We start from the raw sequence: 18,267 nt of genomic DNA on the forward strand, positions 1-18,267 counted from the left end.
AATGTGGGTGGGAGGGGGTGTGCAGGGTGGAGGGGAGTGAAGGGGGGAAATGGGACAACTGTAATAGCATAATCAATAAGATATATTAAAAATGAATAAAAGGTAACAAAATTCTCACATGATTAGGAAATTCAAATAGTTTTACTACACTTGATGAGTATGAGGAAGGGAGAAAATTTTAGTTTGAACAAAAAAGTAAATCATCCGAAATCTGTACTGGGAACCTAATGACAGACTGCAGAGATTCAGTAACTACGCCACTATCAAGGGCTGCAGCAGCGTTGTCTAACAGAACATAGAAATAATGTCACCCACATAAGCAACTTTAAAGTATCTAGTAATCATATTAAAAAATACAAAAAGAGCCCTGTCTGGCGTAGCTCAGTGGATTGAGCTCGGGCTGAGAACCAAAGCATCGCAGGTTCGATTCCCAGTCAGGGCACATGCCTGGGTTGCAGGCCACAGCCCCCAGCAACCGCACATTGATGTTTGTCTCTCTCTCTTTCTCCCTCCCTTCCCCTCTAAAAATAAATAAATAAATAAATAAAATCTAAAAAAAATACAAAAAGAAATAGGTGAAATTGATTTTAATAATATTAAAATCAATTATTTAATTGTTTAATTCTGTTTTATTTAATCTATAAAATCTTTATTTTACTTATTTAATCTGTATAAACTACATAAAATATTTGCATGTATTCAATACAAAACATTATTAAGATACTTAATATTCTTTCGTACAATGTCTTAGAAATCTTGTGTGTGTTGCCGCACAAGTCAGACTTGCCGCAGCTCGAGCACTCAGTACCCACATAAGGCTGGTGGCTCTCACGTTGGGCAGAGAGAGCTAGAGGCTTGTTAATAAATGACCATCGTACAGTCAGCCAGCAAACTGGAACTCTAATTCACCCATGAGATTTTCTCCAGTGATGTCAAATTTTTTAATACATTTTATTGATTATGCTATTACAGTTTTCCCACTTTTTCTTCCCTTTGTTTCCCTCCACCCTGTACCTGACCTCCCACCACTATTCCCCCACCTTAGTTCATGTCCATGGGTCATACATATAAGTTCTTTGGCTTCTCCATTTCCCATAATATTCTTAACCTCCCTCTGTCTATTTTGTACCTACCATTTCTGCTTCTTATTCCCTGTACCTTTTCCTCCATTCTCCCCCATCCCTCTCCCTGCCGATAACCCTCCATGTGATCTCCATTTCTGTGATTCTGTTCCTGTTCTAGTTGTTTGCTTAGTTTGTTTGTTTGTTTGTTTGTTTGTTTGTTTGTTTTTAGGTTCAGTTGTTGATAATTGTGAGTTTGTTGTCATTTTACTGTTCGTAGTTGTAATCTTCTTTTTCTTAGATAAGTCCCTTTAACATTTCATATAATAAGGGTGTGGTAATGATGAACTCCTTTAACTTGCCCTTATGTGGGAAACACTTTATCAGCCCTCCCATTCTAAATGAAAGTGGTGCTAGATAGAGTAATCTTGGATGTAGGTCCTTGCCTTTCATGACATTGAATACTTCTTTCAGGCTTCTTGCCTGCAAGGGTTTTTTTGAGAAATCAGCTGACATTGTTATGCGAACTCCATTGTAGGGAACTGTCTCCTTTTCCCGTGCTGTGTTTAAGACTCTCTCCTTAACTTTTATCTTGGGTAACATAATTATGACGTACCTTGGTGTGTGCTTCCTTGGGTTCAACTTCTATGGGACTCTCTGAGCTTCCTGGACTTCCTGGAAGTCTGTTTCCTTTGCCAGACTGGGGAAGTTCACCTTCATTATTTTTTCAAGTAAGTTTTCAATTTCTTGCTCTTCCACTTCTCCTACTGGCACCCCTATGATTTGGATGTTGGAACATTTAAAGTTCTTGAGTTTCCTAAGCCTGTCTTCACTTTTTAAAACTCTTTTTTCTTCATTTTGTTCTGGTTGAATGTTTATTTCTTCCTTCTGCTCCAACTCATTGATTTAAGTCCTGGTTTCCTTCCCTTCACTGTTGGATTCCTGTACATTTTCCTTTATTTCACTTTGCATAGCCTTCACTTCTTCCTCTATTTTGCGACTATACTCAACCACTTCTGTGAGCATCCTGATTACCAGTGTTTTGAACTGTGCATCTGATAGATTGGCTATCTCTTCATTGCTTAGCTGTATTTTTTTCTGGAGCTTTGATCTGTTCTTTCTTTGGGGCCATATTTCTTTGTCTTCATAGGTCTGTTATGTAGTAAGGGGCAGAGCCTTAGGTATTCGCCAGGATGGGACAACCCACATAGCTGTATGTGGGGAAGGGGTCTGAGAGGGAACAGTGCTTCCTGCTCAGCTCTTGGCATCTTTCAGTCACTTCCCCCACGACCCATAAGTAAATTGGACCCATCTGGTGCTGGTTCCCAGGTGGGTGGGTTTGCGCACGTTCTAGGATCCTGTGGGTGTCTCCAATGGACTCTCCTATTAGGCTGGGAGTTTCCCCCACCACCGCAAACCCCCACAGGTTTTTAAAATCAGAAGTTTTGAGGCTTTAGTTTCCCGCACTGGAACCCTGTGTTACTCAGTCTGTCTCACTCCCCAGTTGTTCCTGCCAGTTTATCCACATGCAAATGTGGGACTGCCAGGTCTGCCGGTCCCACTGCCTCACCTGCTCCGGCTCTCCAGCCACCACCTTGCCAAGAGTCCTCTCCACCCCAGCTGCCTGTGTCCATCCCTCCTACCAGTCTGGATGAATGTTTCTTCTTTAACTCCTTGGTTGTCAGAGTTCACACAGTTCAATTTTCAGGCAGTTCTGGTTATTTTTGTTTTTAATTAGTTGTTGTCCTTCTTTTGGTTGTGCAAAGAGGCAAAGTGTATCTCCCTACACCTCCATCTTGCCCAGAGGTCCCAAATATTAATATTTCTCATTTCCTTCCCTCCTGATTCCAGCTCCTTCTCCCTTTGTCAATTGACCCTGCTCACTTTGTGAATGATACTATTATAGAGACATATATTAGGACCTGTGTCCTCAGAAACTATCCCAAAGGCTTTAGGGACAAGAAAGAAAAAGTGTATATTATTAGAAGTGGAATGGCAGGGGAGAAGAGGAAGGATAGGCAAATAATAAAGAAAGATTTAAGAGGAAGAGAGAAAATGCAACATTTTGAAATGCAGAAAGGATAGCAGATCAAAAAGAGAAAGCAAAAACACAGGAGAAGAATGGGGAACAAAAAGATGGAGAAAATTAGGATATATGGCAAGGGAGAGGAAAGGAATGAAGAAAAAAGGAAGAAAAAATTATAGGCTAAGCAGAGAATGGCAAAGGAAAAAGAAGTGTAGGCTAATCAGGGAGTAGCAAAGGAAAAACGGTTGAAAGTGTGGATTCCTCATGCAGGTGCCAGTAACTTTATTAACAAAACTTTATTAACGAGTTGCTTGGTGTTTATCTTAGACCGAGTCACAGAGAAACTCAACCCTATAAGACACACCAACATGAGGAATCTCCCTGGATTTCCTTGTTTGCCTCCAAGCCACATGCCATTGTTTTGACTCAATGCAAAAAAGTTACACACCGAGTCATCCTTATTTCGCTATCTCTGATATATCCAGTGGTCTGCTGTGTCCAGCTTATGGCAGCTCCTGAGAGCCCATTTTTAATTTTGAAGAATTTTGTGAGCCAGTTATTGAAAACACCCACTATTAAAAATGAAATTATATATACTTGCAATTGACTATATTAAAACACAAAAGGAGTAGGTACTTAAAACTCAGCACTTCCCAATTACTTTACTGTTATTATGCTCTTGGGATTATTTATGTCTGTTGTATCTTTATGGTGGAAACACTACACAATGGCTGGCACAACTCCTCCAAACTCCACCTTTAGTGACATCTCATTGGTACCTTAAAACTGACCATGGGGGAGTATTTGCACCATGAAATTGGCAAACACTGTAAATCAGGGGTTTATCATTTAGTTAACTTTTCTAGACTTATAGAAGGAATGGGGAAAATGTTAATTCTTTGTCATGGAGCTTTTTTTTGTAAGAATCTAATGTTAAATACTCATCAACACACCAACTACATCTGGTGTCATTTATATCTTTAAAACTTTGTTTCTCACCCTAGCTGGTGTGGCTCAGTGGGTTGAGTACCAGCCTGTGAACGAAAACATCACAGGTTCAATTCCAGGTCAGGGCACATGCTTAGGTAGAAGGCCAGGTCCCTGGTAGGGGGCATATGGGAGGCAGCCAATCAATGTATCTCTTGCACATCAATGTTTCTCTCCCTCTCCTTCTCCCTCCCTTCCCTCTCTCTAAAAATAAATCAGTAAAATAATTAGAAAAAATTATTTAAAATAAATAAATAAATAAATAAATATTTCTCTAACTCAATCGTTCACTTTTTTAAACAGCTCTCTCTTACTTTTGGTTAAATTGTTGCACAGTGTTCACCATGTACAATGTACATCATGTATAATGCACACCTTTTTGTCCAAAATTTTTAGGGAAAAATAAGGGTGTGCGTTATACGTGGGTATCATGATTATATCACATGGCTATAATGATATAATAATCTTGCGTATAAATGCACACAAAAATGTGGGCACATGTTATACACAGCAAATACAGTATATTATATGGCCTATGTAAATATATTGGGACACCACTAAAAACTATTATGTACTATGATGATGCTCAATGATTACACTCCTCAGTTTTTCTCTCATTAAAAATTGTTTTGTATTTTATTTTGGTATTTTCTCAGTATCTATGATAATTTTCCCCACATTCTCAAATATCTCTCAAGTCAAAAATTTTAAATGATCCTGTTCCCGTATGGACTGGATAGTCTCCAGGATGGCTACCGAGCTGACATCCTCTGCTCATGAGTTACTGCCGCCCTGAAAAGTCCTTGCTCCTCGCTCTCGTACCGTAGCCCACCCGCTTCCTGGGACACACAGCATCTCCTTTCTTGGCTTTCACCTGCTGCAGTGGAACACACCCTCCAGCAGTTTCCAAAGAAAGAGTGTTTTAATTTCAACTTGGAGCTGGAACTTAAATGCCCTTCCTCATATTTGAGCGACTGTTTGGCAGGATCTAAATTTCTAAGTAGCAAATAAATTTCCACACAATTTTGAAGATATTGCTCTATCATTTTCCAGTTTCTAGTGTTGTATTGAGAAGTGTAATGCCAAATGATTTCTGATCCTTCATATGTGCTTTTATCTGTGTGTAATTTTTTAGAGCCACAGTCCTTGGTGTTCTAAAATGTCGTGAGAAGGGGGGCTTATAGCATTAATTTTTCTGGGCACAGTTATGAGACTCATGTCCTTCAGTGGAATTCCTTTGTTTTTTTATTTTGGAGAGAAGCAAAGGGAGGAAGAAAGAGAAAGTGAAACATCGATGTGACAGAGACACACTGACTGGCCTCCTTATGTATGCACCCTAACTGGGGACTGAACCCCAAACTCCAGCCTGTGCCCTGACCAGGAATTGAACCGATGACCTTTCCATTTGTGGGCTGATGCCCAACCAACTGAGTCCTGAAAAGTCAGGGCTCAGGCTTTGTTTCATTTATTTGATACTGTCTTTCCTTCCATTCTCTCTTTCTGGAACACCTACTAGATAGACATGGACCTCCCAACTTAGGTCTTTATTTTTCCCTCTTGCATTGACAATTAATTTTTTTGCTCTAATTTCTTAGAAAGTCCCTTAGCATATTTTCCAATGCTTTGATTTCTTTTGGGGGAGGGGACCATCAGATTTAAGTTCTAAGAGGTATCCTTAAGTTGTCTTGGAAGAGAGGGAAATGCTTTCACAGGCCTGCCTGTGACTGCGTCACCACCACCAAGCAGCACTCCTGTCCCCTGACTCTCAAAGACACACAGTACCTGGGACCTCGTTGTTTAACATCGACAATGGATGTTTATTAAGAGTTGTCATCCGCTTGTGTGGGGTGTTAACTTGGGGAATTCAAAAAGCAACTGTGTCCTAGTATAAGGATAAAGTCCATCAGAGAACTCAGGAAAAGCCAAGAAACGCTGCACCGAGCTGTCCAAAGTGTTGGGGAGTGGTGGGAAGACACAGCCCAGGAAGAGAGAGTGTGAAAGATTATCAGGAAACTCAGCACACCTCTGAAATCCTCAGGAGGGATGGCATTGCCATAAGCACGCAGGCTGGGGACTCAGATGGTTTTACTCAACAATAAAAGGAAACGGTAGCCCGCAAAGTGGAAACTTCGGTGACGCTCATGTTGCATTCATTAGGCTGAAATTTTTCACACATTTGTGTCCTGTTTTGAGCTGCCCGTTCTCGTTGACAATATATCAGTTGGGATCTTGGTGCTTTTCTATTTTAGTCAATGAATTCTTCATGTAAAAAAAGTAAAAGAATATTACCTATGATATTCGCTACCAGTTTACTTCTCAATTTGTTGTTTCCCCATTTGCCATTTTGCAGATCTCTGTTTGCTTGCTCATTTGCTTGTTCGTCTTAACATAGAGCTGTTTCCAAGTTTATGTAGTAAAATTTTGTCTCTTTGCTGATTTTATTTCATCTTAGAAAGTCCAGGACACTCTAGACTGAACATAATTAGTAGATTAGCAGCTCAGCTCCAGTCCCATATTTGGCGGCATAAGATAATGAAGGTGGTAATAATAACAGTAATAGTAAGTAGGACATCATCATCATCATCATAGCTAAAATTTGTTGTTGTTTTTTAACATTTGTTTTCACTTTGTGCCAGGCACTGTTCTGTGCACATTACATATATGAACTCATTTAATTCTCCTGGCAATAGTATGAGACTGGGCAGGAGTGTGTGTGCTCCTCACCCTAATCTTAGGAAGAGAGGCTTCAGCAGAACCACTTGGAAAGCTTGCCATGCGGCCTCTGCAGTTTAGGGGACATGTTGCCCCCAGTCTTTAATTTATACCTGGAAATCTAAAGGTCTTGGCTAGCTATTCTAAGGTTACATTTTACAAATAGTGAAACCTAGGCTTAGAAAGTTTAAGTAATTGTCCAAGGTCATCCACAAATTAGTGATGGGGCTAGAATTGAAACCTAAACATTCAGAATTGGAGATTGCATATTTACCCATTCTGTGATATTTCCTCTAATTTACCTGTGAAAACTTTATTTTCATTACTATATATTTGTCCATACTTTGACCCGAATTCATCTTCACCCAACTTAGAACGCTTTGAAAGGAGATTCTACCAAAACAATGTCAACTTCCTTCCAGACTTCTTAAACCTACTTCTGAGATCAAATACTTTTATATAGGATCGATCTAACTTCTCGAAATCTTAAGTTTGTTAGGTAAACTTTAATTGACTTTAGGCCTCCATTTAAGGATGTTTTTGAGACTTGCAAGATGTAATGAGTTGAACTCTGTCCCTCAAAATTTGTTGAAATCTTAAACTCAATACCTAAGAATGTGACCTTTTAGAAACAGAATCACTGTGGATGTTATTAGTTGAGACTTAAGTCAATAGGGTGGGCTCTAACCTGTTCTTATAAAAAGGGGGAAATTTGGAGACAGACAGGCATTGAAGGAAGATTGAAGTAAAGAGTTAATAGGGAAAAACAGCCCTCTGTGAGCCAATGAGAAACAGGCCTTCCCTCCCACTCGGAAGGAACCAACCCTACCAACACCTTGCTATTGGACTTCTAGCCTCCAGAACTGTGAGCCAATACATTTCTGTTGTTTTGGCCACTTGGGTTGCAGTACTCCAGTATATCAGCCCTGGCAAACTAACACGCAAGTGGTGCTGGGCAACTGAAACTTGGTTTTGAAATCTTGAAGTCCAATACAGGAAGTGCAATCGCCCTAGAGAAAACAGGAAAAACCAGTTCTGTCTGCAACTTCCATTACAGAACAAGAGCGTTCACATATTTTTAGCATATACTTCATGATTTTAATTTTCTTTCCACTACTATTGCTCATAGAAGTTTAAATGATGACTTTCCTGTGTCTCCAAGTTTTAACTTCATAGCTTGAAATTCAAGACCCCTGACAATAAAATCTTAATCTTTCTTTTTTAAAAGATTTTATTTATTTACTTTTAGAGAGAGGAAATAGCAATGTACAAGAGCTACACATTTGGTTGCCTCTCAAATGTCCCCAACTGGGGATGTGCCCTGACCAGGAATCAAACCAGCAACCTGCCAGCTCACAGGCCAGCACTCAATCCACGGAGCCACACCAACCAGGGCTTAACCTAACTTTCCATGCTTATATCTCACTGTCATTTGTCACTTTTCAGTCAAATTGGGACACCAGCCCAGACTAGGGCTGGGTATTCCTGTCTTTTTTCTCTTCATCTCTCTACTTAGAATGGACTTCCTATTCTTCATCACACATTGAAAAATCCTACATTAAAGTCTTCCTTCAAAGCTAAGTGGAGAAAACATTATTTCTAAGATTTTCTTCACTCAGTCTAAGTGGTCTCTGAACGTCAGTTGTGTATTTCTGTTTCACTGATTTTTATTTTAGTTATCTGGATGCATGTCATACCCTCTGATCAACTCCAAATTTCCTAGGGCAAGAAGATATACACATAATTTGAGTTTCTCTTCCCAGAAGTGGAGACTGAACAAGAACCTGTGTGAAGACCATTTGTTTGAAGATGTAATCTCAGGGCTTTAGATTGAGGGAACTAAGAAGAATGAAACAAGGAAGAAGGGAAAGCCACTCCAAGAGTGAGTGATCGATCCGGTTACTTCTATGTGATGTTCAGTCCTGTTGGGGACTCTTTGAGGAATGATGTAGATTGTGCCTCATTTGTTTCCTTTGCTGTTGTTGTAGACTTTTTAAAAGCATTGAGATATAATTGACATAGTTATTAGTTTCAGGTATACAACATAATGATTTGACATATGTGTATATTATGAAATGATCATCACAACAGTTCTAGCTAAAATCCATTGCTGAACTATGCCTCATTTCTTTTACCCCCAGAATAAAACAGAGGAATATCTAAATGGTCACAGATCTTCTCAGGGGTATCTATGGCACTTCCAGGTTTGTGCATATACCCGAATGGTTGCGCAAGCTTCTACAAACATCCTGTGCAGTGGTACTGGTGAAACCACGGGCACAAAGTGTGAGATAGGTGAGGCAGCTATGACAAGGTGCTGTCAGGCTGCCAGCATCAGAGGGTAGGCAGAAAATATGAAAAATATCTGATAAAATAAAGCTGGAAAAATATCAGATAGAGCTCATTTCTTGCATTGCTTTAATCGGCCCATGCCCTAGTTTCATAGTCCTCCCAAACAGGGATGCTATATGTACAGAAGCAGTACACAATGGCACATTCCTCTCCTAACCAAAACAGCAAAGGCTCTCATGCATGCCAGTGCAGACAACTCGAGTCCCAGCAAGGTCTCCAGCCACAGGAAACCACGTTTCCATTTGGCCTGAGATGTAACACACTCTGGATGTGGGTCCTCCACATGTAGTCCCCGAGTCAAGTATTGAACTACAAGTCATTTACTTCAGAGCTGATCCCAGGAAACACCTCGGAGGAATGAGGATATGAGATAATAAAAAGGAACCCAATAAACAATGCTTTATGAAGTTGTTTTCTACCACGGAGAATCAGAATTCTATCGTCCTGGGGAACTCAGGGAAAGTGTAAAGGACACCCCTAGATTTACCCCCTCCAAATAGGCAAGAAACTTGGGGTGCTTATCTGCCAATTCTCTTTGTGACACTGGTTAAGGGCTGCTTCCAAGGACAATCTCCAGCACTTCTGAACTGCCCATTTTGTGGGCCGAGTGGGTTCCCATGGCCAGAAAGAAAGCCCTTCAGGCAAAGTGTCTCCAGCACTAGTAATAAGCGGTCTTCAACACATAGAGCCAAGTGCTGAGTGGAAATGAAAAATGCACCAACAGCTACAGAAATATGCCATACAAACCCAGCTACAGGTACAAACGGCAAGGAGTTTTCTATCATTAACTCTGGGACATGGGAAGACATATATCACTGAAGTTGTTTCAACAGGTGCTTCTCTTGATTACGTAATAAATTCAGTGAACTCACGTGAAAAACAAGGGACTCCCTCATAGGCTAGAAATTAATGGTTTATATCAAAATTATATCATTTTATTTATTTTTAGTACCATAAATGGTGAGCTGGAACCTGAAAAATACACATTTTTATCTATTTCATAAATTCAAAGTCATGTTTAGATTCATGTTGATGCAAAATAAAGTCACTGTTGGAACTTCCAAAAGCTGCCACAGTGAAAAGGGAATATTTTTAGAAGTACGTGTGATCTATTCTTCGCTTCGCTCCATCAACTTAATACAAATGGATGCTCTTAGGTTAGCCCAAAAAAGTGCATGTTTGTTCTTCTCCTTGGGCCATTCCAAGTAAGTCCTCTGCGCCATGAGAGTTTTGAGTTTGTGATAGCTGCTGGGAATAGAATACTTCGGAATGGGTTCCAGCAAGATCAGGATTAAGTTGCCCGATCCTTCATGAAAGAGATTGTGGTGGGCAAAGTAGAGTTCATAATGGCACCACTCGCTCTGAACAAAGTTGGGAGACAGAACAAAGATGGACTTGTAACTTTTCTCAATGCAGTTTATGATATTTTCCACAATGCTCTTGCCAGGAACAAAGTTCCTCTCATGGAGACAAATCCGTATATCTTCTTTCTCTATGTTTGGCAGTAATTCACTCTTCACCCAGGCAGAGTCATGTTCGCTGTAGGAAATAAAAGCGTGGAACTGCAGGGTTCTCTGGAGTTTGTCTAAGGGAATGTTCCTAGCCCTGCGCCGGGTCTGGGTCCACTGACACACCATCCTGAGGTACCAGGGCAGATCCAGACAGATACAGAGGACAGTCAGAGTAACAGCCAGCGCCAGTCCAGTCACCCCAATGGTGACAATCAGCAGAGCTGTGTTGCAGGTTAATGGAGACACGTGAAAATCCTTCAGTAGGGTCCCCTTGTAGCTTTCTGGGTAGTCACACTTATAAGAGTCAGGCCAACCCTCTACCACCCCACTCGACACTTGGCCTATCCTTTGGATAAACTCTCTGAGCTCACATGTACATTGGAATGGATTGTGCCCTGCGTTTATGGACCTCATCTTCTGGCAGCTCTCAAAGAAATGAGCTGATGGGTTGGAAATTGAATTATAGTCAATGATCAGTACAGAGAGGCTGCCCAAGGTACCACATCCAGGCAGGTGGGCTAAGGAGTTGAAAGCAACATTGAGTTCTTGCAAATCTTCCAGACCGGTGACATCTTCAGGGATCCTCATTATTCTGTTATTGTGAAGGTCAAGAACCCTGACCCTGAAGGGTAAACAACTGAACACAGAGTCAGTAAGTCTATTTGAAGACATATTTAAACTTAATAAACTTATAGTCCAAGAGCAATACCCTTCACTTTCATCATAACTTAGAGAATTCTGGCTAACATCTAACTGTTGTAGAGACTTCATCTCCTTCGTCATATGAGCTATATTTACAAGTTTTTTTAATTGGTTCACTTGTAAACTAAATGTCTCTAACCTAACCAAGGTTCCACAATTGTTAAAAACTGTATCTGTTAAGAGATTATTGGAAAAATCCAAATGCAGAAATGGGCTGTTTTGGAGTGGGCAAAGCATGTGGAGCATGTGTGCGCCAGACACTGTGAAATTCTGGATGTTCATGTTTGAAAAGATTCTATAGATGTTACCTTGTTCAAATGTGAACGCATCATTGGCAACTTGATGTATAGACAAGGCCTTCAGTGAAGTGTCTGAATAATCAAAATTGGTGTCAGTAAGCTCACCTTGTAGTTTTACATTTGAAATTGAGAAATACTCTATGCTTGTGTGCCAAACCAGCTGGAGCATCATGACGACAGAATGCCAAGTTGTTTCAATGTTGTTTAAAGTGAGACTTGATAATCTTGAATTATTTTGAAGTTTGGACAGAACATTTAGGAAATAAGAACATCCATTGTCATCTAGCACACATTTAATATTAGACAGTTCCAGACTTACTGCTGTGCTGACTGACACATCCAACATAAAGTGGAATTCCTTTCTTGTGGGGAAAACAATGTGCAGGCTCTCTGTGTTGAGCTCTTGAAGGCTCTCAGGGTCTTCTTTTTCCCCATAAAGGTCCCCTAAGACGAGTAAAACCTTATTGATATGCAGATGAGCAATGGGCAGCATACTAGATTTTTGCAACTGTGTGGCGCTCAAACCCAGAAATTCTAGTTGAGACATGGTGCCAAACTCTTTGCATATGGGCAGGGCATCAAATGCATTAAATGAGAAGTCTAAGTGCTTGAGATTCACAGCAGGGTGGCAAGAAATCTTCTTCAGCTTGTTGTTGGACAAATCCAAGTATTCCAATTCCTCGTTAAATTTGAAAACACTGATGTCAAGATACTGGATTCTATTATGAGAAATTATCAAAATCTTCAGCTTTGGTAGCGAGAGCGTGTCAGAAGTTCGTAGCTCAGATATATTGTTGTGTGATATATTTAAGACTGTTGTTTTCAAGGATAGGTCTTTGGGGACATGGATGAGACCTCTCTTTGATCTGTCAACTACAGATTCACTTCCATCAGATAGCTGGATTTTAATCTCAAGTATTAACATGAAGGTGATGACAAAATGGAAGATGGTAAAATTAGTTTCAGTCATTTTCTCATGCTAGACATTATAGTTGCTATTCTTCAGAGCATGTTGATACAGATCCTAGAAGAAAAAATCCACATTCAATGATTGCATTAAATTAGGCATGGCTGACATTAATCATTTTTAACTAGAGACTCATAAAATGAAGATGACATTCTTTGGCATCACACAATCAAAAACCAGGGAAATATACATATTGCTAATAATTATACTACCTCTAGAGTACAATGGCTTGAATGGTACCCCCCTCACCCCCTAGCAGATACGTCTACCTCCTAACCATGTCATAATCTCCAAAAACTGTGAATGTCACATTATTTGGGAAACATGGTCTTTGCAGAGATAATTAAGGATCTCGAGATGATCATCCTGGTTTATCCAGGTGGTCCTTAAATCCAATGACAAGTGTTCTTGTAGGAGAAAAGCAGAGGGGTATTTGACAATGACACGAGAGCAGACAACAGAGACACAGAGGGGAAAGCTGTATGAAGATGGAGGAGGAAGTTGGAGGGATACAGCCACCAGGCGAGGGATGATGAAAGCCACCGGAAGCTGGAAGAGGCCCTAGCGAGAGTACAGCCTGCTGACACCTAGATTTCAGACTCCTTGTCTCCAGATCATGAGAAAATAAATTTTTGTTGTTTTAAGCTACCATGTTTATAGTAATTTGTTACAGCAGCCACAGACATCTAATACAGATGGTTTTATATATCCACAAAGACTCCTAACCCCAACCCTCCCAAGATCATTTAGAATTCAAGCTGGGTGTACCTTTAATGTACACTTTCCTAGGATGTTCTTATAGGTTTTCTTCCCGTGTGAATTCAGACCCTTATTACATTAGCTTTTTTTTAATCTATATAGGGTTTAGGGCCTAACTTTGGTTTATTCAAAAGGTAATTAGATCATAATAAATGATCCTTCAAGCTCCTACCCTTTGCAACAGCGTGGATGGAGCTGGAAAACATTATGCTTAGCGAAACAAGCCAGTCAGTGAAAGACAAATGCCATATGATCTCACCTTTAACAGGAACCTAAATAACAAAACAAAGAAACAAGCAAAATATAACCAAAGACACTGAAATAGAGGACAGGCTGACAGTGACCGGAGGGGAGAGAAGAGGGAATTTAAAGAGACAGTGGGAAGGGTTCACAGGAACAAACTTAAAGGACACATGGTCATAAGCTAAGGGGAGGGTGGTAATGGGAGGGAAGTGGGGAGGGTGGGAGGGGGGACTGGATTGAGAGTAAAAAGGAGAAAACAGTATTTGAACAATGATTAAAATTAAAAAAATGAAAAAACTAAAATAAATGGTCCTTCAGAAAATCTATTTATTCAATCAGTATTTACTGACAATTGGCTATATTTTAAGAATTGGAGGTTAAGCAGTGAACAGGGTAAAATTTTAATTATCAAGGAGCTTATTACCCAGTTGGGAACCAGAAAATAAACAAATAAATGACTAAATGTAATATCATGTGGTGATAAATGCTGTATAGAAAAGTAAAACAGGGTAAATTCATCAGGAATAATGGCAGGTGTGTAACAGTGGTTGACAGTGGTCTTTTTAGATGGATTAGATGGATTCAGCCTTTCTGAAGAAATGGCATTGGGGTAGAAACCAGAACAAAGACCTTGGGGCAGGTGGGGACGCATTTCTGGTGAAGGGAAAGGCAAGGGGAACGGTCCTGAGGCTGCTGGTGAGGAGCTCCGTGCTGTGGCAGGGAGTGAGCGAGGATGAGGGGGGTGGACCAGCACTGCACAGGGTGCAGGCTGTTGCCGGGAGCTCGGAGTCTATTCTGAGAGTGATAGGGGGACAGTGAGCTGTGAGGGGTTTTGAAGATGGGAAAAGTTTCCTCCCTCTCTTATTCAGAGAACTTTTTAAACTCATTTACCTAATATGTATTTATTCTCTATGAAGTGTTGTGTTCTAGGTCATGCTTATTGTTCTAGTCATCAATCCACTACTATATTTTGCTGTGCATAGCGTGCACCCACATGTTTGACCCAAACTTGTAGGAAAAAAACCTTTCATTTTAATTTTTTAATTCAATTTTTTATTTTATATATAAAACCCATGATCATATTGCAGGGTATTATTTTGCATACAGATATCATTATTGCTTTCTAGAGTTACACTCTGAATACATACGCATAAATAAAAGAATTAAAAACATGTAGATACAGAACTAGTACTACCCATGTATAATGTACATCCTTATTTTTCCTCAAAAATTTGGGCAAAAAGAAGTGCACATTACACACAGCAAAAGCAGGGGCATATCTCAGATACTATTTTGGTACCACCATTTCGATGCCACATGAGACCAGAAGGAGTTGTGTTGGGGTGAACCCTGGAGAGTGATACGTCCCTTCCTGCCCAGAGACACTTTGAGCTGGTGCTGTGTGGCTACACAGATCTTGCAAGGATCCCATTCCAAACCCCTTAGACTGCATTAGACAAGCAAGCCGACTGCATCGGCAAAATCAAATTCCTCTTCACATATCCCCTCACCCCTCTCAGTGAGCACAGAAGGACCTAAATACGGTCAGCCCTCTCTAGTCCCAGACTCAGTGTCCACAGATGCAGCCAACCTCAGATCAAAACTATCCTTTAACACACGTTATGTTATTTCTGGTGTGTACTACGTTGTTAAGCCTAAGATGGTTGTGTCTCTACTGAACACGCACAGGCGTTTTTCCCCTTGCCATTACTCCCTCAACAATGTGATTATTTACATAGCATTTCCATTGTATTAGATTTAAAAGTAATCTGGAAATGATATACAGTATATTGGAGGATGTACTTAGGTTATATGCAAATACTATGTCATTTTACAATATATAAGAAACTTGAGCACCTGAGGGGTTGGGTATACGGATGCCAAAGGCTGACTCTAATTCAAGTCCCAGAAACAACCCTGAGTCGCAAAAGTTCTCTAAGTTAGATGTGCAAAGGAATCTGGTTTTTGAAACATTGCTTGGACTCACCTTTTTGTAGAGGTGCCCAATGATCCCTCGTTACCCTGTTTTCTCCTAACATAGGAGAGGGCCCAGTAGCGCCCCATCTGTCACCACGCATGAAGACTCTGTGCAAGAAAGAGGACACACACATTAAAATGCATGTTCAAAGTCAACGTGGCATTTTTTGGCATTGATTATACTTAACTGAAAGTCCCAGAAATTTCCCAATTCTTCATCCCAGAATTCTTTTTAATTCTTTAGAGAAATACTTAAGTGAGACTCAAAATAATATTCAATTATTGCCTGGACCAGTGCCTAATATCTCCAAACAAAGCTATCTGGTAAAAGTCAGTCAAAGTAATGTGGCTTGGGCTTAACACTTGAATGAGGTTCCTTACTTATTCAAAGCCTGAATTCAAAACTGGAGATCTTTCTGCCTTCTGACCAACTCTCTGTACAGCATGCCTGGCTGACCAATTGCTGCTTCCAAGTTCAAGCATGACAGAGAGACAAGGGCCAGAGAGAAGACCCCATGCCCGGGCCATGGACTGTCGGACCTGGTGCATGGTGACCCCGCTGCTAGCAAGACCAAAGCTGTCTTCCTTCCTTAACAACAGCAACCAGCACAAAGACTTAAACTGGTAAAACTGTCTGTCCCCCAGCACTTAATGAAAACTTGGCCTCAGCCTTGTATTTAGCAAAATTAATTGATTCAGCTATCTTCTATTTGCCCAACTTCCATTTTGCCCTTTCATGTACAGTAATTAATGTGAAGTACTCAGAAGTACCATCTCTATTTCTGTAATTAAGGAGTCAAAGTATTGTACACACAACAGATTGAGTTTTAGGTACTTACAAGACCTTTAACTTTTATATATATACCAAATGTGTTAAATCAGTGAAAATCAGTATTTTCAAATTAAAGTCCTAATGACCAGCACTGAATCTCATGTATATTAGCATCTCAAAACCATTTTACTACCAAATAGAATGATTATTTGCTAAGTTGATTAGTAAGAGGATGCTCTAATTTGAAAGTATCTCTAGAGGTGTCTGTCAATTTCTGTGATGCAGTAAGTTTAGCCTCCCAGTATATGATATGATGCATCGATTCATTTGAATTACCTTTGTTTGGAGACACTGGGGGCATCAGGTCAGGACCCTGACTTGCCTTAACCGGTGATCGCACACTCTATCCAGCCACCAACTCCAGTCCACAAATCCCCAGTGAGTCTTTTCTGCACCAGGCCAACTAGATGCTTATGAACCACAGGCTGAAAAGATGGGAACGAGTTCAAGAGCTTTTCTGCTTGTTACCTATATGGTTTTGTGACTTTTTTTTTTTTTGTCAAGACGCACTCACTTTCAATTCTTTTGATCAAACTGGGTGAAACCTGGGAAATGTGTTGAAACCCTACAGTTCCACCTGAGCAGGAGCACCGCAGGCTAGTTTCAGCGGTCTGAGGAAACAAAAGAGCAGCTTGTGGGAGCAGCCAGAGAAGAAACTGAAATAAACCTGCCCACTAGAGCAGCGCAGTCATAAGGCAGCACTGCCTGCGGGAGTAATCCGACCGGTGCCATTCTTCTCAGAATTCTCACTGCAAAGAGATGGAGCCCTAGGGCCCAATGAAGAGAATACCACCTTAAGCCAACAGCCTGCAGCTCCACGAGAAAATAATGGGAAAATGTGTGTGACCCAAATACTCATGTCCTGACTCAAATATATTTCGTGCAAACAAATCATGCTTGACATGTGGTGTCATTCAAGAAACACACACACACACACACACACACACACACAAACCCTTTCACCGACTTAGGACAAGGAACTAACAAACAAATGCTAGTTCAAACTGCAGTAATTACATATCAGAAATAACCCACTTAGAAAAACACCCAGGAATTAATCATGGAGACTGAGATTTCTGTGTCCAAATACTGGTTATGCCATTATTTTCTTTTATAGAAGAATACTTTTAAAAAGATATCACTTACCGAAACAGTCTGCTGGTCCGTCTCACTGGCAGTCTGCGGGAAAGTGAAGGACTTCCTCAAATGTTTATTTCACTGGTAACCAGATTTAACGCTGCGAGCAGAGCCCTCTTGTGCCATCTGTTGAAGCCCGCTGAAATTACACTGCAATGTCAACCACTATTTTCTCCTGTTCATGTGTAGAATATGGACTGTGGGTTGATTTGATAGGCCAGTATTGAAACAGAATTATATCTTTGTGGCTCTGTATTTCACCACAGTCAACTCACTATCTAACTGAAGGAGGTGGCGTTAATAATCCCCAGATCAGTGTCGGCTGATTCCAAAATGCTTATGGTTGTAGCCGTGCTGGAGGGGGTGGGAGTGCTGGTCTGGGTGTGTTTCAGGTGTTTTGCTTTCTTCGTGCCTTCTGATCAGACCACTAGTAAGGGACAGAGTGGAAAAAGGGAAGGGTCGAGGTCAAAGTTTTGCCTACACTCATAAAGAGGAAAGACCATTCGCGTGCTAATATAAAATGTGTACTAATCGTGTCTTCTTTAAAACAATTTGGTTGTCAGAATAGATCTGATGCTCATATTGTCTTCCATTGACATGTTCAAACTTTCTTCAAAAAGTGATTTTTAAAAATGTTCCTGTGAAGAATATGCTATCTGACAATCTCTATTCTCAGGTCAAGTCTGAAACACTTGCTTTGGG

General features: G+C 40.5%; 1 protein-coding gene across 4 annotated transcripts; it reads right to left on the reverse strand.

Annotated features, from left to right (window-relative positions):
* Window positions 1-9,187: 9,187 nt before the first annotated feature.
* TLR1 (toll like receptor 1) lies at window positions 9,188-18,026 on the reverse strand. 4 transcript variants are annotated; one of them, XM_036019820.1, is made up of 4 exons: window positions 17,575-18,025; window positions 16,705-16,853; window positions 15,607-15,704; window positions 9,188-12,674 (listed from the first exon to the last, which is right to left on the reverse strand). In XM_036019820.1, exon 4 carries the CDS (start codon window positions 12,618-12,620, stop codon window positions 10,248-10,250), a length of 2,373 nt encoding a protein of 790 aa, XP_035875713.1. In that variant the 5' UTR covers window positions 12,621-12,674; window positions 15,607-15,704; window positions 16,705-16,853; window positions 17,575-18,025; the 3' UTR covers window positions 9,188-10,247. The 4 variants fall into 4 exon arrangements, with proteins under 4 accessions (XP_035875713.1, XP_035875723.1, XP_035875731.1 ...); XM_036019830.1 differs by lacking the exon at window positions 16,705-16,853; XM_036019838.1 differs by lacking the exons at window positions 15,607-15,704; window positions 16,705-16,853 and having other exon boundaries at window positions 17,575-18,026.
* Window positions 18,027-18,267: the final 241 nt, after the last annotated feature.

This window comes from Phyllostomus discolor, chromosome 1, assembly GCF_004126475.2.
Source record: "Phyllostomus discolor isolate MPI-MPIP mPhyDis1 chromosome 1, mPhyDis1.pri.v3, whole genome shotgun sequence".
Taxonomy (NCBI): domain Eukaryota; kingdom Metazoa; phylum Chordata; class Mammalia; order Chiroptera; family Phyllostomidae; genus Phyllostomus; species Phyllostomus discolor.